This window comes from Myotis daubentonii, chromosome 18 (genome assembly GCF_963259705.1).
Source record: "Myotis daubentonii chromosome 18, mMyoDau2.1, whole genome shotgun sequence".
NCBI lineage: Eukaryota > Metazoa > Chordata > Mammalia > Chiroptera > Vespertilionidae > Myotis > Myotis daubentonii.
The window spans coordinates 18,428,330-18,453,080 of NC_081857.1; the positions used below are offsets into that span (position 1 = coordinate 18,428,330).

Below are 24,751 nucleotides of genomic sequence, written 5' to 3' on the forward strand. Positions count from 1 at the left end.
GGCCCCCAGCTCCTAGGAGGGCGCGGGCCTGGAGGAGGCGTCCCAGAAGGCGGCGCCTCTCGGAGGAAGTTGCCCTTTAACTGCTGCAGAGCCCCGTGGCCCGTCGCATCAGCCGCCGGGAGCGAGCAGCGGGTGCCCACCGGAGGGAGCCGTCCGTGCCGCGCCCAGCACCGCGCGCCCCGCCGCCATGGGCGCCTCGGCCTCCAGCCAGCTGGACGAGGGCAAGTGCGCCTACATCCGAGGTACGCCCCGGGGGGCCTGGAGCCAGACGGGCCGCCCGGGCACTGGCCCCAGAGGGGGCGCCCCGGCTGCCACGCCCCGCTCTCTACCTGCGGGCGCGGGGGTCCCCAGGTTCCACGCGGCGCGGGTGCAGCTGGCGGCGCGGGGGGCTCGGGCGGCGCCGGGGATGCTGGGGAAGGGCCGCTGGAGGGCGGGGAGAGGCAGGTGCAGGCTGCGGGCGGGGCAGGACCTCCTTTCCTCCGCTGGGGCCCCCGGGGGGCTGGGGTGTGTGTGTGTCTGGGCTGCCCTCGGTCCAGAAACACCTGTCCCTCCAGGCCCAGGGCTTCTTCCTTCTGAGCTCGCCTCGCAGAAACGCGGGGATATCCCTGGTTTCTAGAGATTTCCCTGGGGATTCCCGGCCCCTGGAGCAGAATTTCCCTCCTGGTCATGCTGGCCTGGTTTTCTGAAACGCGGGCTTGGCCAGGGTTCCACTTGAACTTCAAAGAGTCCATGGGGGGGGGGGGGGACGGTTTCATCAGAGGCAGAAGGGACAATGCCATAGTGCGCCCAGGTTGTAGGGCTCCTTTCCCTCCCCGGAGAACGGGGGACCCAAAAGAGGAACACGAAAATATTTTGTAACTGTTGCCAAAGTCACCGAGAGGGAGGAGAAACTCATTTTGAGAGAATTTCAGAGATGTGGTGACTCAGAAAAGAGTGTGAGGCAGAAGAGAAAAACCTGACCTGAAGTGAAACTGCAGGAAATCATGACTCTTATCTCCTGGGTGGTACTCGGCCTCCCTGTCTTCCCTCCCCACAACCTTGCCCGCAGCCACTACCTAACATTGGGTTAGAATTGAATGCTTCTCTGGTTTTAGAAGTAGTTTCTAAATGGGGCACGGAACTCTGGCCTGAAACCCGACTTCTGTTAAAGAAATGGCGCGGTTCTTCCTAATACCTCTGGCTGACCCCCTAGGCCCTTTTCTAAGAAGAAAACACGTATTTAGGGTTCCTATTCCATATTTGCTTTTAGCCACCACAACACTGAGACACATTTGAAAAGGCTATCAAGTCGGGGCACTTGAGCGCAGTGGCATTGATTCTGCAGACTCCTGCCCTGGTGTTTTTGGAGCTAGAAGGTCACCCACAATCCATACTGTCAAGTGGATCAAATGTGGTCACGTATCTCTTGGCTGTTGTTTATGTAAAATGGGGACAAGATGGATGACTTGTTTATATTCGCGAAAGAGCTAAACTAAGCCTACCTTAGCCTTACGCATTTGGCTAGAGGATTGTTTTTTCACCAGTGTGCAGGGGACTGAAAGAGTCATGTAGAACATAGTGTGAAGGCGCTTGCTTTGAGTTATTAGCAAAACAGGTTTCTGGCACTTATTTTGTAAGATTTTATCTCACTGAAAAACACCTGATGTTGAAGCATGGCCATCTACAGTAATCACTGGAAGACCAGCCATGAGAGGGATCAGCTTGCTTGAAGAAGACCTCAGGGTCATGGTTATTGTTGATGCAGACACTGTACTCATGTGATCAGAGCATGTGTTACCTTTGTAATTCTGAAATTAGATTATTACACAGAAGAGATAGGAGGGAGTTAGTGCCCAGGAAGGATTTGGGTGACCTTGACTGCATCCTCTAGTCTTGTTCAACTTCATCTCCTCATTCTTTGTTAGGGAGGGAACTTTGAAGGTATGTCAGGAAGAGCAGAGTTAAAATCAGAATACCTCCAGGGAAAATGAGACATTGCCTCATTTGAGCATACAAGTCTTGCCAAAGAAGAAAAGTGCATTGGAAAAAATGCATGGTGTTGTGAATTGTTAGTGCGTGAGCAAATGAAGGTCATTGGGCTGGGATTTCCTGATGGCTTTGAAGCTCCTGATCCCTGAAAAAAAAAACTATCTTCTTGGCTTTGCCCATTCTTTAGCCCTTTCTCAAGCTATGATTTAATTGTAAGCGGGATGATCGAAAGTGTGACAGTAAAAATTAAACACATTTTTATGACCCATTTCTCATAAAGTAGCTGCCAGTGAAATATTATATATAGATTTGAAAGCTCTTGTGCGGAGACAATAAGTTTCTTTCAAGCTTGATAAACTTGCTAACATATGGAGAATAACTAGTCAGTATATTTGGAGTGAGTTTTGTTAACTTCATCTTGTATGTGTTAGAAACAGCTGTCTGAATCAGCATTTACTTTTAGGTGAATCATTGAACAGCTGCCATTTGGTTTGTGTGCCTCAAAATTGTGTGTGAATAGTGATCTTTGTCACATGGATGTTTTGAAAGTACATTATTTCTTAGAATTTATTAAATCTCTAGGTAAAGGAGTATCATAAGTGTTAAAAACTTACTTCATTTCCAACGATGCTAGTTTTGAAAATTACTTCCACATTCACATTTCCCACAACAAAATAATTTTTCAGAATTGTTTCTAGAAGACTTTCAGTAATTTCCCTTGATAAGATTTTTTTTACCAATAAATATAGAGACCAACTTACAAGCACATGGGCGGTGTCATCTGTTAGATTTCAGGGAATGACCTAAAAGTGTCTTCTTTTGATGAGAAAGAAAGCTTAGACAATCTAGGTACCAGTGGCCAATTTAAGACAGTTTTCTCTTTTGATGTCTTATTTCTTTTTCCTTCTTAAACTGTTGGTATGCCTAAAAGTGAACTATATCTTCAAAAACAGAATATTTTCCTGTTTAAGCACTATTTTTTTTCCTTTTAAAAATTACCATTTAATTGTTAATTTATCAAAAGAAAAATCTGAAAACTCTTCCACATAATCCTATGGAGGGTCAGAAAGTACTGGAAAATCAGTGCTGCAGCTGAGAACTGTGGGATACACAGGTCCTGGGTGGGGGCTGCTGGGCACTTCTAGGCCTGGTAGCAGCAAGTAGCAGTTAGGAAAACTGTTCTTTTCTTAAGTGTGTACTGTAAGAGTTAACTTAGGTGGCGGTATAGAAACTATTCAGATAACAGTATCCAGAGTGAAGTCCTCATAGACCAGGCGAATGAAAGGTAGGAGAGCTGTGCGTGTCTGCAGGCTTCTCAGTGTAGGTGTGTCGCACCAGTCCACACAGTTGCTTATTCTTCACTCAGGATTTGTTGGTAGGAGATGGGCATAGACCTGGTCTGACTTATCTGGATAATTATGACAGTTATCTTAGGGTCCAGTTTGTCTGGCTAGTAATGGCAGTAGGAAGTGGGCAATGATTATAACATTAGTATTTGTTTCAGTTCCTAATTTGCAGAAATGAATGGGTTCTCCTAAGAAATGAGGGATTGCAGCTTCCCCGATGGGAGGGGCAAGGATGGAAGAAAGAAGGAGCAGACCCAGTATAAATAACACACAAACCTATATTGATCACATTGTCTTTTCATAAAAAAAAAAAAAAATGCCTTCAGTGGATAGAGTGTTGGCCTATGGACTGAAGGGTCCCAGGTTCAATTCCTGTCAAGAGCACATTCCCGGTTGTGTGTTCAATCCCCAGTAGGGGGTATACAGGAGGCAGCCAATCAAGGATTCTCTCTCATCTTGATGTTTTTATCTCTCTCCCTTCCTCTCTGAAATCAATAAAAAGATACATATTTTAAAAAAATGCCTTCAGGCTTGCCAACCTACCAATGAAGCTAGTAGGAGTTTTAAATTAGGAAAATGACCGCAGGTTGGGAATTTCTAGTGGCCAAAATTACTTTTGACCACCTTTAGATGTTGTGAACGGAAACCAAGACTTTGGGAATTTAGTGTGAATTGAGAATTTCTTAGCTTCAACAGAAATAAAGACACTCACTCAGACACATTCACATTTTCTCCTGTACTTGTGGAAGAAACAGTGACCTTCCTTCTTGGGTCTTCATTTATCCTTTGATAAACTCATAGAGACAGATGTTAAATCAAGATCTGGCCCGGCTGGGGTGGCTCAGTGGTTGAGCATCAACCTATGAACCAGGAGGTCACAGTTGGATTCCTGATCAAGGCACATGCCTGGGGTGGGGCTGGATCCCCAGTGTGGGGTGTGCAGGAGGCAGCCAATCAGTGATTCGCTCTCATCATTGATGTTTCTATTCCTCTCTTCCTCTCTCTTCCTCTCTGAAATAAATGATAACAAATATATATTTTAAAAAAGATCTGCTCAATGAAACACTTCTTTTTTCTATGGTCACTGGCTGCATTACCAAGGGTGCTTTAAATAATATTAAGTCCTAACATGGCAATAGTGTTTTTAATGTTTTTCATTTTTAAGTATACTTTTGCTGTGGACTACTGAACTGATTGTAGTTTTACTCCTGTTGTAATATTTGGTTCCCAGGTGGAAAGTGCAACAGCAGGAGCTAAACCATAACAGTGGTTTCTAATATAACTAAAATAAATGCACTGTGAAAGTTTTATAAAATATGCAGTGTGAACTTTGATGGTGAATTTTAATCTCCTAATCAGAAATTGTAATTTATTTTGTCAGTGAAGCTGGGTGATACCATTTAAAGAAACAAGGTACATACAACAGTTTGCATTGTGAATGGGAAAGAAAGTCAGAAGTGAAGATGAAAGAATAATGGAAAAGAAGACAAAAGAATAAAAGAGTATAATTCATCTGCTAAAGTCTGTTTAAAGCATTTTAATAAAACTTAGGACTTGAGAGCTAAAATGCTAACATTTGCAAACTAAACCACACACACACCACCACCACCATCACCACCACCACCAAACAAAACTCCAAATGCAATACAGATTTTCTCCTTTGAAACTGAAAATTCATTTAAAAAAGGGACTAGCAAGTTTCTGCCAATAAGGAAATGCAAGCCAGTTTATAAAAGTGCCTTTTTTTTTTTTTTGTACTACATGTTTTTTTCTCACTTAGAGGAGAGAGGGAAAGATTTAGAAATGTGAAAGCAATTAATTCAGTTTTGCAAATTGCAAGGTCTAGGACCCAAGAAGCTCATATTCTTATGCTTGAGGATGTGTGGAGGTTGATGTCTGTAGGATTAGAATAAACTAATAGTTTTTACTAGGAGCCTGAAGTGATTTAGAAAGAGTCCATAGTCTGAAGGAATTTTGGAAGAAGAGTAAATGTCTCTATGCCAAACCACAGGGATATTTTTTCTTTTCTTTTTTAATAAACCATTTTTTTTTGTTTTAAAGTAAAATATAGGTTTGGAAAACCACACAAAACCAGTGCAGAGCTTAGTGAATCATTATAACGCAAATTTCCTGATGGCTATTACCAGGTCAAGAAAAGGAAAGATTTCACAAGCTATCCCAGTAGCCTTCAGGTGCCCCATCCCAATCCTAGCCCTTTTTTGTCTCTCCTCATATAACCACTGTTTTCAGTGATCTAGCTCCCGCAAAAGATAATGGCTCTTAAAAACAACTAATTAGCCCAGCCCGTGTGGCTCGGTGGTTGAGCGTCAAACTATGAACCAGGAGGTCAGGGTTTGATTCCCAATCAGGGCACATGCCCGGGTGGCAGGCTCGATCTCCAGTGTGGGGCGTGCAGGAGGCAGCCTATCAATGATTCTCTCTCATCATTGATGTTTCTATATCTCTTCCTCTCCCTTCCTCTCTGAAATCAACAAAAAATATATTTAAAAAAATATATAAAACAAAAACTTTTCTAGAACAGCAGATTGTGTCTCTAGATTTATAGAGCCAAACAATGCCTGGCACTCATCCAGAGGTGATCATTGTTCATGCTCCCATCGTCCAAAATAGAAAGACCTCGTAATACGCAGGGCATTGTATAGAGTCCTCGGTAGCAGCAAGCAGAAATTAGCCCTTGGCTTCAAGGCTGATTTGGACCTACTCTAATAAAAATAAAAAAATGTAAAAGCAAACCTCAGAAGGACCAAACTGATCCTACGTAACGTAACTGCATGCCTGAACAAAGTCCAACATTCTTTATAGGAATACAACAAAACACATGCAACAATGTAAAGTTCACAATATCCAGGATCTAAGCAAAAAGTGCCAGGCAAAGGAAAAAGCAGGAAAAAAACCCACAACTCTAAGGAAAAATACCCATCAATAGAAAAGACAGGAATTACAGACCTGGTGAAATTAGCAGACAAGTTTGTTAAGACAGTTTTTATAAATATATTCCATATGTTAAAGAGAAAAACATGACTACGATTGAGGAGAGAAATGGAAGATATTAAAAAAAATCCTTCTCTCCAGTCTTAAGGAAAGAGCAATATATCTACTGCGTTTTGAAGTCTGTTGGAATATCTGTTGGAGAATGTATGCCTGTAACCAGCGTTCTCAATAGATCTGGGAAGGGGGCAGAGCAGGTCTGCGTGTGGAACTGCTGACATGCGCTGGTCTGGGGCCAAGACAAATGAGCAGGATCGACTCAGAAGGAAAACTGTGGATATTGCACGTGCCATTATCTTTGGGGCTACATGGGATGAGTGATCATTTCTGTGATCAGCTCGAAAGAATTCAGAGGTTTTTCCCCCAATTTGAATTGAACGCACTTGTTTAAAAATAAATTTCCTATGTAAGCCATGCTGAATGAGTTAGAGAGATATGGCTGGATAATTAATTGCCTGAACAAAGCAGACATGAGCTTGGAGTTGGATTAAGATAAATTGCATTAGCAACAATGGAAAAATGTGTACTATCTGGAGTATAAATATCTAAAATAGTTTTATTGGAGAGGATTACGTGAGTAACATTTTTTGAAATGTACTGTTTAAACTTAAAGTAAATAATAATTTTAGAGCATGACTAAGACCTAAGAGCATGACTATCAACTGGGATGTCAATTCTTTTTTAAAAAATCTTTTTATTTATTAAATTTTTTAAATTACATTTTTATATTCGATATTATTTTGTATTAGTTTCAGGTGTATAGCATAGTGGTTAGATAATCATATACTTTGCAAAGTGTGCCTCCTGATATTTCCAGTACCCAACTGGCACCGTACATAGATATTAAACTATTATTTATTGACTGTATTTTCTATACTGTATATTACATGGGATGTCAATTCTTAGTGAAAAAAATGATAGCTCCTAGTCTGAGGAATCCTATATAATAAAGAGCTAATATGCTAATGAGACTGAACAGCAGAACCACCTTCCTGACGAAGCCAGGGCTGCGAGGGCCGAGCCCCTTGCACGAATTTCATGCATGGGCCTCTGGTGATGATAATAATGACAGTAAACACTAATATTTATTGAATGCTTACTGTGTAGCAGGAAGTAAATGTCTCAGAGAAAAGTTAGCAGAATATCAAATCTTTCAGAAATCCCAAGTCCTCTCTACATGGTTTTTTCTGTTCTTTCTTTTTAAATCCTAACCTGAGGGCATGTTGGAGAGAAAGAGAAATGAAGAGAGAGAAAACAAGAGAGAGAGAGAGAAACATGGATGTGAGAGAGAAACAGCAATTGGTTGCCTCCCACATGGGCCCTGACCTGGGATCGAACCCACAACCTAGGTGTATGCATTGACCCAGAATTGAACCCGAGACCTTTCACTGTACTGGACCACACTCCACCCAACTGAGCCACATCAGCCAGGGCCACATAGCTTTTTCTTTAATGGACAGGAGTATAAAGAGTAACAACTTGATAGGATTTGAACAGTGACTTATTTACTTTATGAGCTAAACTAGTAATTTATCCTTTGGTATAAACTGAAACATTTACTAAATGCTTGACTATATCTTAATTCTAAGTTATTGGGCTGTTTTTTGAAGTGAATATTGATGTGATTATAAATAGCTTAATCCAGAAATTAAAATTCATCCAGAAGTTAGCAAAACCTAATAAATATGGCACTTACAAATAGGTAAAAGCAGGCGTAGTATGTCACTTTAAAACTTGAAGTAAATTGGTAGCTGTAGGGACCTTCTTTGCCATAGAAGAAAATGTTTCTATTTGTGGAGCAAGACACAAAAGACTCATAAATGGAGCTTTCAGTTTTGAGGAGCAGGCATGATACTCTACGGACGATTCACTGAATCCGTAGCTGGAATCTGTTATATTGAATCTGTCAGCTGGCTGCCATCAGTTTCTCATATATAAAATGGGGACAAGCAGTAATGCCCAGTGAGATAAGAAGAGCTCGGAAATGAAGGCCATATAATCCTCTGATTTCCCGATCCTACGATTATGCTAATAAATTTGTTTTTACTATCAGAGATGGCATCAGGCCTTCCCAGAGTAAATAATTGGCTTTCAGATGCTGCCAAATAATACCTATCTCACACATTTGTTCTGCAGACTAATTAATGTTTCAGAGTGTTTAAACACAATGCCTCTACAGAAGCAACGGCATAATTTGTTGGGACATTCTAGGATTGTAATTAGTGCTAATTAGATTCTTTTCAACAGCTTGTTGCATTTACAAATTACTGCGTCTAAGGTATTCTGCTTTATTTATTCATTATGAAAGAGTCAGGCACAAAGGTTTAAACAGGAGCCTTTAAACAATTATTCTCAAGATTCTACACATACCCCTCCCCTCGAATCAGGGGAGGGCGGTAGCAACCCAGCTTTCTAGTCTGGGGAGAGCAGCTGTGTGCTGGGACACTGGCTGGTGAGCGCTGAATCTGGGCATCACTTCCTAACTCAGAGATCAGTGACATCATATTGGTAGCTTGCAGTCAGCCATGATAGATGTTTGTTTGTTTGTTTGTTTGGACCCAGTTTACCAGCACATCACAGCCAGTACCGCTGTCTTCAGGGCATGGAATCTGGTCGCAGAGAAGCAATTGCCAGTGGCCTGAAGCCTGATTTCAGTTGCATATTAGAATGGGCCCGACTCTAACACTCCCCAAATCTCAGTAGCTTGACATGATAATGATTTATAGCTCACCCATTATACAATCCAATGTGATCCCCTGTGGGGTAGAGACGGGGGTGGGGTCATTCAGGGACCCAGAGTCTTTCTCTCTAGTACATTGTGCCATGGACCCCTTGACAGACTGGTGAAACCTATGGATTCCTTCTCAGAATGACATTTTTTTAATGAAAAGAAAAAAAACAACCTCACAGGATTATAAAAGAAACCAATTTTATGAAAATGCAGTTATCAAAATATTTTTAAGATCTGTAATATAATGATGTATGGGCTTCTTTGTGCGTTTAATGGCAAGGTCTTGTGGTGGGTCTAATAACTGCTGTCATCTTGATGAAATGCCTTTTTCTAAGACGTGCAGCACATGAAATGTGCGGTGAAGCATCTGTGATCTCGACCAATGACAGTCACAAGCACTGCTATACTCTGTTATGGTTTGTTGCCTGTACACAATACTGAGGGAGATGCTGAATTTGAGTTGGAAGTTAATCAAAATAATTGTTACTTCTCCCGTTCAACTTTTGGACCCCCCGAATTCTATCTGCAGATCCCATAAGGGTCCACAGACTCTAGAGTAGGACTCCGATTTAGTGACTCCATTATTCTTAGGGGCACAAAGACCTTAACTGGATACCCTGCATGTGTCTGTGGATAAGAGGAGGGATCGTGGCAGACTAGTTGCCAATGTTTTATGGACCGGGCCTAGGGTCCGTTCCTGTTCAACCTTAGTGTTTCCACATGACCCAGCTTCCTTCTGTATCTGTTTGGCAATTTTCATCAAAAGGCCTATCCTTTTTTTTTTTTTTTTTAATTGATTTCAGCAGAGAAGAATGGAGAGAGAGAGATAGAAACATCAATGAGGTGAGAAAATCATTTATGGGCTGCCTCCTGCACGCCTCCCACCTGGGTTTGAGGCTCAACCCCATATTGAGGCTCAAAGCATATGCCTTAACTGGGGATCGAACCCTGACCTCCTGGTTCATAGGTCGATGCTCAACCACTGAATCACACTGGGCGGGCAAAAGTCCTATCCTTTGGTTGATCACCTCTTCTCTTACATCCCCTCAACAGGTTGACTCTAATATTTTAATGAATAGGTTTTCTACTTTATATTCTCACTTTGAAGGTAGGCTATCTCTTTACATGATCTTTAGATAAGAAACATTTAAGCCTTCTAAGCTTGAGCTGTAGACGTGTATGACCATTGAACTCTTGAAGTGTGGCTAGTTCAAATTCAAATATAATGCAAGTGAAATATACACACTGGGTTTTTAAGTCTTGGTACAAAGAAAAGAATGTAAAATGTCTCATTAATATTACTTAATAGCAATTACATATTGAAGCAATATTCTTTTGGTTCTAGTGGGTTAAATGCACTGTTAAAAATTTTAATGTGCCAAAGAAATCTTGACATTACCCTAGAGGCTCACATCTGTGGCTCACATGATATTTCTTTTAGACTCTTGTTTCTGAATAAAGATTTGTAGAAGATTCATAGAGCTGCAAGGGACTTGAGAGAGAAGCATCTTAACCCAATCTCTTAATTACAATCCCAGTGACTGAGTGAGCTACCCCTGTCGGCATAGTTAATAATGGCAGATATGGGACTGGAACTCAGGTCTCCACACCTTGGTACAGAGTTCTTTTCATAGTCCATGGAATGTCAATCAAATTAAACTAATCCCAAATCTCCAAATTTTAAGTTTCCAGTCCAAGCAGAATATACTGTAATTCAGCGTTATATGTAAAAATCCTGAAAATGGCAAGTCTTTTTTTAATCCTATGTACCGTATGATTCAGCCCTAAATTTAAAACTTAAGTATAGCTTTCCCTTGGTATTGAAGAATTGCATTCACAGGTGGGTAGACAGACTGGCTGGTACTTGACTCTCTGATGAACGCAGAAAAAAGGAGCACTGAGGTCATTCTCCTCTGTCCCCCTGTTGAATGTTTAAGCTCATAAAGAAGTGCTAAACTATTCCTATCTCTCCAGGATTTTGTTTGGAAGATATGGGAATATGTGTCACCCTAGGACTTAACATGACTCCCTCTTTCTCCCAGCCAGGAGGTGGTAGAGTAGATAGCAATTAAAATAAATAAATGATGGGCTTAATTTTCTCTTCTTCCATTTTCTCTTCTTGGCTACCACTCGACTCTGTAGCCAAACTTAAGAGGATGTCTGGAATCTTTAATGATCTTTTGGTTCTAGAATATTCCTTCCCATGGGATTTTTCTCCCTCCAACTTACTCTCCCTTTGTAAAGCACCAATTTTCATAGGATTGCATTTGGGTCATTGTGTCTTTAAATTATATTTAAGATAAGAGTTTAGATTTTAAAAAGCTCTTACCTTAAATGCTATATTTTCAATACATCACTTTCCCCTCTTAGGACTTTTTAATAATGCAAGTGATTTTTGAATCATATAATTTGCTGTTGAAATTGAAATAACATAGTACCTTGCTCAGACCCTTTGGAAAAGATTATATGTCACCTACACTCTGGAATGTTCCATTTTCTCTGTACTCGCATTTCTCTGCATTTTCAGTGGTCCTTAGATTTCTAAGTTCTGAGAAGAACCATAGGAATGCCTCCTGACCCATTACGACATCAGTGTCTCTCTTACTAACATGTCTCGTGTTTTGGTATTTCATTTCTTCAATATTGTTATTTGACACTTTCATGAGACAGTCTTGAGGGATACCATCACTATGCTTATTTCATATCACCACAGCTACTGACATCAACGGGTGCCTGAGAAAGAGAATGCAAACTCTCAGTGTTTCCATATGGTTTTTATGAAAACACATGATGCCTTGAGATGCATTGATAGCCAAACTCAGCATTTTTCCTGGGATATATTAGAACATTGCCTTGCTTATTAAAAGGAGAAATATATACATGTGATGTATTTTGCAAATAAGGGAAAGACATTAAGATTTGTAATAAAAATGTGCAAAATGCTATTTATAATATGTTTGCCCCATTTTTAGAAAAGTGAACAAAATAAAAAAAAGAACGTACAGAGCAGATCAATTCTTATAAAACATTCATCATGAATGTTAAATGTGCAGCTTTCTTAATTCAACAGAATATTGACTCTGCAGGTACACTATCCAAGTTCAGGTTCTGGCCCCATCACTTGCTAGCTATACAACCTTTTGGAGATCTCTAATGGCCTCTAACCTTGGTTTCTCCCACTGTAAAATGGGGTTCATAGTACTGCCCTGAACCAGAACTGAGCTGATGTACATTTTCTATAATTTATGGAGTTGAGACTACAGTGTGCTCCAGGCTCAGTAGGAAGCATGAACTTTGGGGGCAAGTACATGAAATTTGGTAGGGAAGAGGTTGTTTGAGGCCTGGTTCTAACGCTTACCATGTGACTTTGAGCTTGTCTTTAGGCCTCAGTTTTCTTCTTAGTGCAAAAGTTGCTTGATTAAGTCTCTCTAAAGAATTTTACTGAGGATGAACTTATAAAACATAATGGAACACATCTATTTCTAATGGTGAGATAGTCATGTCATACCTTTCATTCTAGTCATCCAATAGAATGTGCCCTCTTCTGTGAATTGAGGTGAACAAAACCGATTAAACAGCTCCTGAGGGACTTCCATTATGGAGGTGGTGGTGGGGAGAAATAAATAAACAAATATTAAGATGGCATGTGGCAATAAAATTATGAAGCAACCTAAGAACAGGGAAGAGGAAAGAGTGTGATGAGGGCTACCATTTCAGACAAGGGACCAGGGAAGTCCTCTCTAACATTTGAATGAAGTGCCAGAGTGGGATACAGGAATATCTGGTGGAGGTACATCCTGGGCAAAGGAAACAGCAAGTTCAAAGGCTATGAATTTGGAAAGGAGCCAGTTTTGTCTTAGGAACAGCAAGAACGAACGCCCGTGTGGTTAGAGAGACATGAGCAATGTGTGCTAATGAGGGAGAGGGGAGGAGGTAAGTAGGACCACATCACAGAGGAACTTACAGGCCATTGTAAAGACTTGGGCTTAAGAAATCATGAGGAGTTCTGAGCACAAAAGTGACATAATCTGGTTTCTCTGACTGCTATGTAGAGAACAGACTGTAAGAGGGACAAGGGAGGAAGCTGGAGGTCAGTTAGGAAGCTAAAGCTATAAACCAGGTCAGAGGTGGCCCAGGCTAGGGAGTAGCTGGAGGTAGTGAGAAGTGGTTGGATTATAAATATATTTAAAGGTAGAGCTGCCCTCGCCGGCTTGGCTCAGTGGATAGAGCGTTGGCCTGTGGACTGAAAGGTCCTGGGTTTGATTCCGGTCAAGGGCACATGCCTGGGTTGTGGGTTCAATCCCCAGTAGGGGGTGTGCAGGAGGCAGCCAATCAATGATTCTCATCATTGATGTTTCTATCTCCCTCTCCATTCCTCTCTGAAATAAATAAAAATATATTTAAAAAAGTAAAGGTAGAGCTAACAGGGTTTGCTGATGAGGTCTGTGGCATAGGAGGAAATACAGTAGCTCCAATAGAATTCCAATGTTTCTGACCTGAGCAACAGAAAGAATGGAGTTGCCACTTACTGAAACAGGGAGAACTGGGGGTGAAAATGATGAGTTCAGTTTTGGACATGCTAAGTTGGATATCCAAATGGAGATATCAGATAGGCAGATGGAATAATTAAAATGATAATAAAAGCAATGATGATGGTAACTGTCTTTTGTGAAGTGTAGCCTTTAATTACCTGCCAGGCACTATGTTGAGAACTTTATACACATTACCTCATTTAAATCCTCACAATAATCCTCTGATATAGGTACTATTTTCATGCTCATTTTGCAGATGGCAAAACAGGCCCAGGGAGATTAAGTCCATGGTAAAGGCCACACATGTGATACTAAATGGATGACATTCTCCCTGAAGCCAGAGTCCTCTAGTACAATGTCACTATGTGGCCACAAGAGGAGGAGACGGGGCTCAGAAAAACCGAGCTGAGTTCCTCCTCCCGAAAGGAGTTTGCTGTTTGCCTCTATATCGGCTGCCTTGATCTCTCTGTGTCTTAATTTCTTGGACACCTTGAAGGTTTTTGAATTCTGGTCAGAAACATCATTTATTATTTAAGAGCAGAAAGGTACTGATGACATATTTACAACATATTTGACTTCCGAGGAATACAAATAATTTTTACTGCCAAATACTATAATTTCAGGAGAGCAGTAAGAACTGTCATCTGATGAATTTATTGTTTTCAAAGGAAATAAGCTTGGATGCTGATCTATGTCCATTATTGTCCTCTTTTATAGCTGAATTAGGCATTGGGCCATGAATTTTCATTTCTAGCCTGTCCTCATTTGAAACCAGCTTTCTTATTCATGATGCTATGAGCAAGTGAAAATTTTCCCTCTATCTATCATGATAGCCTTTAGATGAAGCAGAAGTATAATCATGATGTTCTCATTTGCATAGGCATCTCCCTGACAGGTCATCAGACATCTTTATTGTTCTCCAGTACATTTCATGGGCTGCTGAAGGCATGCATAATCATCGCTAGCAATTCATCTTCTTACCTAGTTTAATGGCCCCTATTACATAGAAGGAGAATGATGGAATGGAAAGGCAGTGTGTCCAGGGCCTGCCTGCTTATGAATGTGGAGTCAATTACAGTGGAGAACCATTTACATTAGCTCTTATTATTCAGTTACCTTTTGCAAATTTCACCTCACCAGGTTAAACTATTCTGAATGGCCTTGAAAAAAAATTGTGCACCTTCTCACCAAGCAGGCTCAGATTCCTTATTCAGCATCGAGCAAGTAAGTGGTCAATCATGAGACCATCAACTTCTAAATTAGTGAGGACTCCTCCATACATACCCATGAATAGGGCTAATACAGTCACTCAGGTTGGGGTGGGTGGGCTCCTTACTTTATAATTCTTGATTTAAAAACTAGTTTGGAGATAAAGCAGATTAAAAAGTCATCACCTTGACTGAGTTGTTTTATTTTTTTAATAATATATTTTTTATTGATTTCAGAGAGGAAAGGGGGGAGGGGAGAGATAGAGAGAGAGAGACACACACACACACAGACGTCAGTGATGAGAGAGAATCATTGATCAGCTACCTCCTGCACACCCCACATTGGGGATCAAGCCCACAATCCAAGCATGTGCCCTGACTGGGAATTGAACTGTGATCGCCTGGTTCATAGGTCAATGCTCAATCACTGAGCCCAGCTGGGCTTGACTGAGTTGTTTTAAATCAACACTCCATTGAATGATCTTTTTATTACTTCTTTCTTGGCCTCTACTCAATATGATGATGGCAATAGTGATGGCGATGCCTGCTGTCTGCCTGGCGGTGCAAGAGCCTTATTTACAGCTGGTCTGTGGCAGAGCAGGGACCCAAACCCAGGTCTCCATAATTTTCTATATATATTATCACCCTCATTTCCAGATTAGGAATGGAGACTTAAATTCCAGTTTGTGATTTTACACTAGAATATGTGCAATTTATGCCCCTTAGCATTGCCCTAGCTCAGTTTTTCTAGCTACTCTAAGAAAAGCATTATCACAAGATTAATAATGGCTTTGTTTTGACAGGAAATTGTAGTGTGCTATCTCTTTAGATCATGTTTTTATGCAAGTCTGTATACTGCTACTGCACACTCCATCACAAACAATTCCCTTTTCACTACTTCACTAAATATTCCTCTAAAGCATAAGTTTTATTGACTGTGGAGGGCACTTGCTTCCATATATCCTGTAATTTATCTAACTGTTCTCCCCTTGTTAGACATGAAGGTCATTTTCAGATTTTCATTATTGTAAATAATATTTTAGTGAGATTCGAATGCATAAATATTTATGTGCATCTCTGATTATTTTCTTAGAAGTACTTCTTACATGTCAAAGAGTGTGAACAATTTTAAAAATTATAGCTTTAAAATGAAAGGTACAATAGAAGCACAATGCATCAGCCACAGTGAATTTCTGAACCTCCTGGAACACAGTAACTAATTTGAGCTCTTGGTAGCAGGAAATTTATCTTTTTTTTTCTCTCACCCCATTTGTATTCCATGATCTGTCCTCAATACTTGTTTGTTGAATGAATGAAAAAGTTAACAAATATATGTTTTGAACTGGACCAACTGAGTTGGGGAAGCTTAAATAGACAAATGCATTAGTGATCTCTTTAGATCTCTTTCACACAGAAATGTATGTGAATTAGCCCCTTCTCAGTACCATGTTTTCCTATAGATCCCTTGAAAAAAATGTCCATAAAGGTATATAATGATGATTATTGTTTTTGACAATTCTTATTCCTAAGGATCTTTTCTTCTTGCTATACATTCTTGAATATCTTGATTGGGCTTACCTGGGAGTAGGTTGAATAATTAATTTAAGACTTTTTCCCCCCATCCCCATTATGTTTCCACTTCATTCTATATGTCTCATACTTTAAGGAGATTATGTTAAAAGAATAAACATCACTTGCCTGCCCCTCAGGAAGGTAATTCAAAGGTAAATGTTATCTTAGCTTGAATGCCCTTCCTAAACCTGTGAGCGGTTTTCAATACAGTATGTCCATTGGGCAACTCATTATCTCCTAGAGCCAATAAATCCATATTTGGACAGCTTAATTTGTTAGCGAACTGTGCCACAACTGAATTCTTCCTAGTTTCCATCCTTGCTTCTTGGCTCACTCTTAGCTCCTGCCCCAGGTCCTCCACCACCACTCTTGCCAAGTACCAGCCAGTTCTCCTTGGTCTCCAGTTCCTGGCTTCCCTGCATGTAGGAAAGGGATTCAACCTATAATTCTGGGATTACAAACCCAGGTCTGTCTGCCTTTTTTTTTTTTATTGTGGTAAAATATACATAACATAATATTTATTATTTTGACTATTTATAAGTGCACAATTCAGTGGCATTAAAGTATTCACATTCTTGTGTAACCATCACCACTACCTATATGCAAAACTTTTTCCTAATCCTCAATGTAAACTCTATACCCATTCAATAATAACCTTTATGTTACTTTCTGTCTATGAATTTGTCCATTCACTTCATTTAAGTGGAATCATACAAGATGTATGATTTATCCTTCTGTGTCTGAAGCTGGGCTTCTTTTTACTGCCACACCCTACCTTCATTGTAAGTGTTGCTCTCCATCACTAATGCATTTGTCTATTAAAGTTTCCCCAACTCATTCAGTTCCAAAAACTGCCACACTTCTACAAAGATCTCAAAGGTTTTGCCTGCATGTCATTTGCTTGTATAGAAGGCAAGGCAGGAGACCCAATGTACTATTTCTTTGTCTTAACTCTAAATTCCTGTTTAGGCAATTTCTCCTTTCTGTTTATCAGAGTTCCTTTTATGAAAATATGAAGAATGGAGAATAATTATTCCCTCGCCCCCTATAGCAGTCATTCTGGTTGTGATCCTGCTTTTTTTTAAAAGAAATGACTTGAATATTTGTCCAGTAAATTTGATTGTTGCTTTTAGGTTGAAACAGATACTATTTATGATCTATTTTTTATTTTGAAATTTCAAATCATCCCATTAACAGCAATTCTATAATTTTTCCTGGTATTCAATTTAAGTTCAAAGTCATGTAGATTTCAAAATCTGCATTTATTCCTCCTCTTTTTTTTTTTTTTTTTTAAAAGAATCAGATCTACATTTGTCTATTCAGCTCTTCCAGAACCTCTACTGGTTGGCAATGGCTTATAGATCTTATTTGTGAATTTTCTGGGTTTCAGTTACTTTACAGTGTCCTTCTGCTCATCTTAAATTTCTTTTACCAGTCTTGGACTTTCTTTTTCTCTTACCATATTTAGTCTTCTATTTTAAGTTCAAAAATTGTTCTTCATGGAAGAGAAGACAAGGATAAAAATAATAGTGGAGCAGTTTTTTTCTATCTCTCTTTTTAAAAATATTTTTATTGATGTCAGAGGGAAAGGGAGAGAGAGAGGTAGAAACATCAATGATGAGAATCATGGATCGGCTGCCTCCTGCATGTCCCCTACGGGAATCAAGCTTGCAACCTGGACAGGTGCTCTGACTGGGAATTAAACTGTGATCTCCTGGTTCATAGGTCAACGCTCAACCACTGGGCCACACTGTTTGGGCTCTTTCTCTTTGTTATTCCACCAACATCACATCGTTGGTGTCAAACATTTCATTTATCTCTTCTTGGTATTCCTTTTGTTTCTAACATAACTGAAAGAACACTCTTAGTTGTACTTAAAAATTATAGGTCTTGATCTATCTGTCACTATTTTGGGGGAGCCCTAGCACTCCCTTTGATTTGTTCTTGGGAGCAACCTTTTCTATTTTTTCATCCTAGCCCTGTTGAAATCGGAGGTCATTATAGACCTATGTAGGAACCCCCGTCAGTCTCCCTGGGTGGAATCACAACACGTGATTGTGTAGACAGAATTACAGCCTAGGTGGACAGATGGGGACCACTCAACCTTCTTTCGGAGTCTACTGCACCAGAGTCATGGTTCTGCTTCTGCTGAGCTTTGTTGATTCTGCCTTCTGGAAGTTTCAGGTTTTATTATCATTCATATATATATATATATATATATATATATATATATATATATATACCCATAATAATAAAAGCATAATATGCTAATTAAACCAGACATCCTTCCAGATGAAGCCGGGGCTGCGAGGGAAGCCTGGATCCCGGGTGCCAGAGGGAAGCTGGTGCCGGCAGCGGGGGGAAGGAAGGCCTACTCTTGCATGAAATAAAATATATATATATATATATAATATATATATAATAATATATATAATAATATATATAATATATATATAATAATATATATATAATATATATAAAATATATATATATATATTTACTCTCTGAAATAGGAAGGGAGAGGAAGAGAGAGGTGGAAACATCAATGATGAGAGATAATCATTGATTGGCTGCTTCCTGCATGCCCCCTGACCGGGAATCCAACTGTGACCTCCTGGTTCATAGGTCATGCTCAACCACTGAGTCTCACTGGCAGGGCTATTATCATATTTTTGACCACCCCTGTATCTGACTATTAAAAATGCCAGGATATACCTTTTATCTGTCACTGTTGGAATAAAGTTGGGCAATTAATAAAACAATACAGTTAAAGTAGCAAATTATAAAAGATACATGTGCATTGAATATTTTAAATTAAAACATATTAATGAAACAAATTTTTTCATTCCCAATCTTTTGACACAGGACAAAGGTCTTTTTTTTTTTTTTTTTTAAATTTGATTAGAGTTCCCTACTGTCATTTTTTGGTATCATCTATAATTTTCAGTTTTTATTTCCTTTAAGTTGGGCAAATCTTGTACAAAAAATCTGATCACAGCATCCAAATAGATCTATATTTTTTTGCGGTTATTAAGTTTTCAAATGATGTTCACTGTTGAATTGCCTATACCTAATTTAACAATTACTTTTAGAATTCTTTATCAAAACTTTCCAAAACATTTAACTTAGTTAACAATTCTTTTCTTTTTGCACTAATATTTAGTCAGTTCATATAATATTAAATTTAATTTGCTTAATCCACAGTAAGTGCAACTGGGATGCGTAGGTTTGGAAGGAAACTCAACAGATGTTTGATAAGCACACAACTTGGAGGTGGAGCAGAGGTAGTAGAGAGTGCGTGTAGCATGGTTAAGAGGGCTCTGTCACATGCTATAATGACATCATTGTGTTTACCCCAGGTTCGTTATTTCACTTCACTAGCTGACATCTTTCATGTTCAGAATTAGATCCAAATAGTAGTTTCCCTGGTTACTTCCTCTCTCTACAGAGAAATAAAATTGCCATCCAGTCAAGGCAGCAATTTGAGAGACATTCTGCTTTTAGTTTAGCATCTCCAATCAAATGTTTGGGGTCATTGAAGTTTCACATCCCAACTGTTTCATGCCTCTGTGCCAACATTGTAAACTAAATTAGGAAAACATCATCCATTTCTTCCATTGGGCCAGACAGTCTGTTAATTTCAGTTTCATCAACATTATGATATCTTTTCCTCTCATTTAATCCTCATTGAAATGCCTCTTCATCATCCTTACTACCTTGCTTCATGGATTTTCACATAGATGATGAGTGATATTTCTTTATCTCTCTTCCTTACAGATATTTGTTTGGAATACTACCAGCTATCAGTAATTATTACAAAATTGTATTTACCATCTTATTCTCAAGTTACCATGCTCTGTACTGTTCTCATACAACTATGAGACTCTTGAGAGTATCATTTTGGGAACTTTTCCCAGTAGTTTTCTTTTCCTTTATTCTTTTTTTCATTTGTTTCCCAGTTCTCTTATAGGATTAGTAGGGCTCCTCCCTAACTATTCTTCTTTTTCCCATGACAAGACTGAAGACCTTTCTGGTAACTGCTTTCATGGTTTTACATGCTCATTGCTTTCTTTTTTCTTCCATATTCAATTTAAAGATCAACTAGTCATCTTCAAGACTTTCTTCCCTGTCCTCATGAGATGTTGGCAACCCATCATTGCAGTACACTATGCATCCAACAGAAAATGACATCCTCTTACCAATCACCTCTTCACTGTAAGCTGTTCACTGACTCAATATTTTCACTTTCCCAAAGTCCTAACATTGAAAGGAAGGGGCATAAAGATCCCCACCTGTGTTCCTGGGTCTTTTAGTCTCCAGCCTGTGACTTCTTCTTAGGTACTAATGATGCTCCCTTTGTGTGCTAGTGATGTGATCCATTCCCATGAAGATCCAAGGACTGATTCATGGGTTGGTAGGGCTTAGAATATCTCAGTAGACTATTCTATTGCAGAACCAGTCACCACAACGATGGACAGCAGCATGACTGACCAAATCATATTTCCACAGAGTCCTTAATACTCCCAACAAGGAGGGGTGACTATTACCCATCCTTTCTCTCCCAGGCCAGTAGCAGGTTTCTTTATTCCAATGGTGCGTGGATGTCTTCCGGAGATGAGTCCTGACGCTCCATGTACACAAAGACAGCCATCGGCCATATCCCCAGCGGTAACTGGGTAGCGATTTCTGTACAGTGAGGCAAAGATTTGTTCATGAGTTTTTCATTTTCTTTTTGGAAGATCATCCTCCTCTTCACTCTACCTCTGGTTTTGTGACAAGCTTCAAATCCTGAGCTTTCTTTCCCCCTTTGGATCATATTCTCCCACAGTGAACTATATACACCTTTGTATCACCCTCTGTGTCTAATACAGTGTGCTGGAGAATTTAGCACTAAATAAAGACGTTTAAGGTTAATTAATAGAAGAACAAAGGTTTTGGAAGTCATTTTTTGAACTGTAATTTGCAGTTGCTGAGTTATGGTTTTGACTTACTGCACTGTATTTCTTTAGCAAGCTGCAAATATTCGAGTAGCAGCAAGATATGTGGTCAATTTCTAAATAGTATGGTTGGGTTGGGTTTTGTGTGTGTGTGTGTATATGTGTGTGTGTGTGTGTGTGTGTGTGTGTGTGTGTGTGTGTGATTCAGCATCAACATGTGCTAGCTTCATAAATAAACCAAATATAACCTCTCTGCTTTTATGAAGAAAATAGAAATTTCTCTCTAAGACATGGCATTGATGCATTGGTATATTAAAGTTGCAGTGATCGGGGACCTATTCATTTCAGAGGCACCATTTTAAAAATTGAATTTAAGTCTGAACTAAAACCTTAAATAAATATAGATGTAATATTTTTTATTTTACTCTTTCAGGACAAGCCCATTGGTTTTTCATTTGTTGGCCAATGCAGGCTTCCTGCAGAACTCATTCTGATCTAATTTTGTAACCCGCAAGCTTCAGAAGAATTCTTCACAGACATCTATATCAAAATGTCTTGGCTTGGGGTCAGGGAATTTGAAGTGGCAGAATTTTGTGTCTTTGTTCATTTTTCTGGTATCCAAAACTTTCAGCATATTATTAAAGGGTCCTGTGACCCAAAAAGCTGAGCCATTTTCCTAAGACATCAGAGGTTACAAGAAATGGTTTCATTTTCTCTCCAAAAGAAGCAAAACACTTAGCTTGCATTCTCATTGATGTTCTTATCTTCACATGTTTCTTTTTCCTGTTCTGGGTTGAGATTTCTTCTGAAACATCATTGATTCTCAAGTCACCTGAAAGTATTTGATGGGACAAGTCTGGTTTTATTTTTCGTGCCAGGAGTTACAGAGTTTGAGAGACTGCTCCCACCAGTCATTACATTGGTGCTAAATGTGGGCAGTCAGTCAGGAGACTGTGCCCAGGAGAAACGCGAATCTTTAAAAAATGGCAGCAGTTCTTACAAATGTTAAGTGAGAATCCAGGGAACTAAAAAGAAGGGAGAGTATCGCCGCATCTTTTGGGGGTAGAAACTAATGAAATTAGGTTATTTTAGAAAGTAAAGTCAAAACTAATTTAGTATATAGAGCAGTGGTTCTCAACCTTCCTCATGCTGCGGCCCTTTAATACAGTTCCTCATGTTGGTGGTGACCCCCAACCATAAAATTATTTTCGTAGCTACTTCATCACTGTAATGTTGCTACTGTTATGAATCGTCATGTAAATATCTGACATGCAGGATGTGTTTTCATAGTTACAAATTGTACATAATTAAAGCATAGGGATTCATCACAAAAACAATATGTAATTATAGATGTGTTTTTCGATGGTCTTAGGCGACCCCTGTGAGACGAGCTCTTTATGCTGAATTCTGAAAGTGACCAGGAGCCCTGGGGGCTTCTTTCTAAAAGGGTCATTTGAGGGCTACAATGTCACTGTCTGAGTCGTGGCCCCGGGACACAGCACAGCACAGCTGGCGGGAAATGATGTTCTTGATTGAAGGGTATTCTGCATTGCCTAACAGATGGACAGAAATGTATTTTTAAGCTCAAAAAGTATTCTGCTGTAGATTTTCCCTGAACATCTGGCTCCCTGACTTCCCAGAGCAGCACCGTCGCCTCTCATTTCTCTCTTTTCTCGTGGCTTATATCTACTTTGTGTGATCAGAATATGGGGGGAAATGGAAAGGAATTTTCCTTAAGGAGCAGCTGGGGTCAGAAAAGGTAGGGCTGCAGCAAACACTTAAGTATAAGGAAATATCTTTATTAAAAAGCTTTTCCTGTAAGCCAGATAGGATTTCTAAACACAGGAATTAAGCATTGTGCTTATAATAAAACTAGGGGCCCGGTGCACGAAATTCGTGCACTGGGTGTGTGTGTGTGTGGGGGGGGAGTGTCCCTCAGCCCAGCCTGCCCCCTCTCACATACTGGGAGCCCTCAGGCGTTGACCCCCATCACCCTCCAATCGCCTGATCGGCCCCTTGCCCAGGCCTGATGCCTCCGCCAGAGGTGTCAGGATTAGACAGGGGACCCCCATCTCCCCCTGATCACTGGCCCTGGCCCCCGCCCAGGCCTGAGGCCTCTGGCCCAGGAATCATGCCTGGGCAGGGGACCCCCATCTCCCTCTGATCGCTTGCTCCACCCCCCGCCCAAGCCGGACGCCTCTGACCCAGGCTTCAGGCCTGTGCAAGGGGACCATCATATCCCCCCAATCCCCGGCTCCGCCCCCCACCCAGGCCTGATGCCTCGGCCAGAGGAGTTGACCCTCATCACCCTCCGATCACCAATCACTGGATCGGCCCCTTGACCAGGCCTGAGGCCTCTGGCAGAGGTGTCAGGCCTGGGCAGGGGACCCCCAGTTCCCCGTGGTTGCAGGCTCTGCCCCTGCCCAGGCCTAACACCTCTGGCCTAGGTGTCCGGCCCGGGCAGCGGGGACCCGCAGTGGCAGCGGGGGGCGCCGCGATCGTGGGCTTCGCTTTAGGCCCAGGCAAGGGACCCCTAGCTCCCGGGACTGCCAGCTTCGACCGTGCCCAGCTCCCATCGCTGGCTCCACCCCTACTTCCTGCTATCACTGGCCAGGGTGGCAAAGGCACCTGATTCTCCGATCATGGCTGGGGGGCAGGGCAAAGGCGGCCCCAGGGCCGCCTTTGCCCTGCCCCCCAGCTCTTAGCTCCCCCCTGGGTTTCCGATCACTGTCAGTGGCAGGGGGCTTCTTCCTGCTTTCCCTTTCGCCTCCCTGCATTGTGCCTACATATGCAAATTAACCGCCATCTTGTTGGCAGTTAACTGCCAATCTTAGTAGGCAGTTAATTTGCATATAGCCCTGATTAGCCAATGAAAAGGGTATCGTCGTACGCCAATTACCATTTTTCTCTTTTATTAGATAGGATAAAATAGAAATGGCAGCTCCCAGTATATTTTTACTGCACATATGTCTCAGTTTAAAGTTTACCCATTAAATGTATTTGTAACGATTTCTTCGAACAGGTGATGAAATTCAAGGCTTCTGTGTATTTCACTTATGTTCCTCCTGCTGTGCCACAGATTTGCTCCAAAACGACATGTTTTTGTATTTTATAACCTGCAAAATGCATCTTCTCTTATAAACTGAAAACAACTAAATGGGGTTTAAAAAGCATAACTTCCTTTATTGTTGAATGTATTATTGATGTCCCCTTTCTTCACCATTGTCCCCTTCTAGCCCTCCCCCCAGTCCCCACCCTGCCCCAGGCCTTCACCACACTATTGTCTGTGTCCATGGGTTATGCATATATGCATATTGTCTTATCTTAATATAGGCCCTGTCACTGGGCTGTGAACTGTGGAAAATTCAGTCAAGATCAGTCCTCTATCTAAATGTCACCCATCTTTGAGTCCTTTCCATATTCTTCTCTATGGCTAAAAACTTCCCTC

The 24,751-nt window shown here is 40.7% G+C and overlaps 1 protein-coding gene across 2 annotated transcripts in view; it reads left to right on the forward strand.

The window, feature by feature from the left end:
* Positions 1–36: 36 nt before the first annotated feature.
* The window catches only part of NIBAN1 (niban apoptosis regulator 1), a 123,991-nt gene continuing 99,276 nt past the window's right edge, over positions 37–24,751 (forward strand). Inside the window, exons 1-2 of one of the 2 annotated variants that reach the window (XM_059675585.1) lie at positions 108–242; positions 20,463–20,581. In XM_059675585.1, the coding sequence (XP_059531568.1) occupies positions 20,506–20,581 (76 nt within the window). In that variant the 5' untranslated portion in view covers positions 108–242; positions 20,463–20,505. Of the gene's footprint in view, positions 243–20,462; positions 20,582–24,751 lie in introns of both variants that reach the window. The other variant, XM_059675586.1, reaches the window with a different exon arrangement.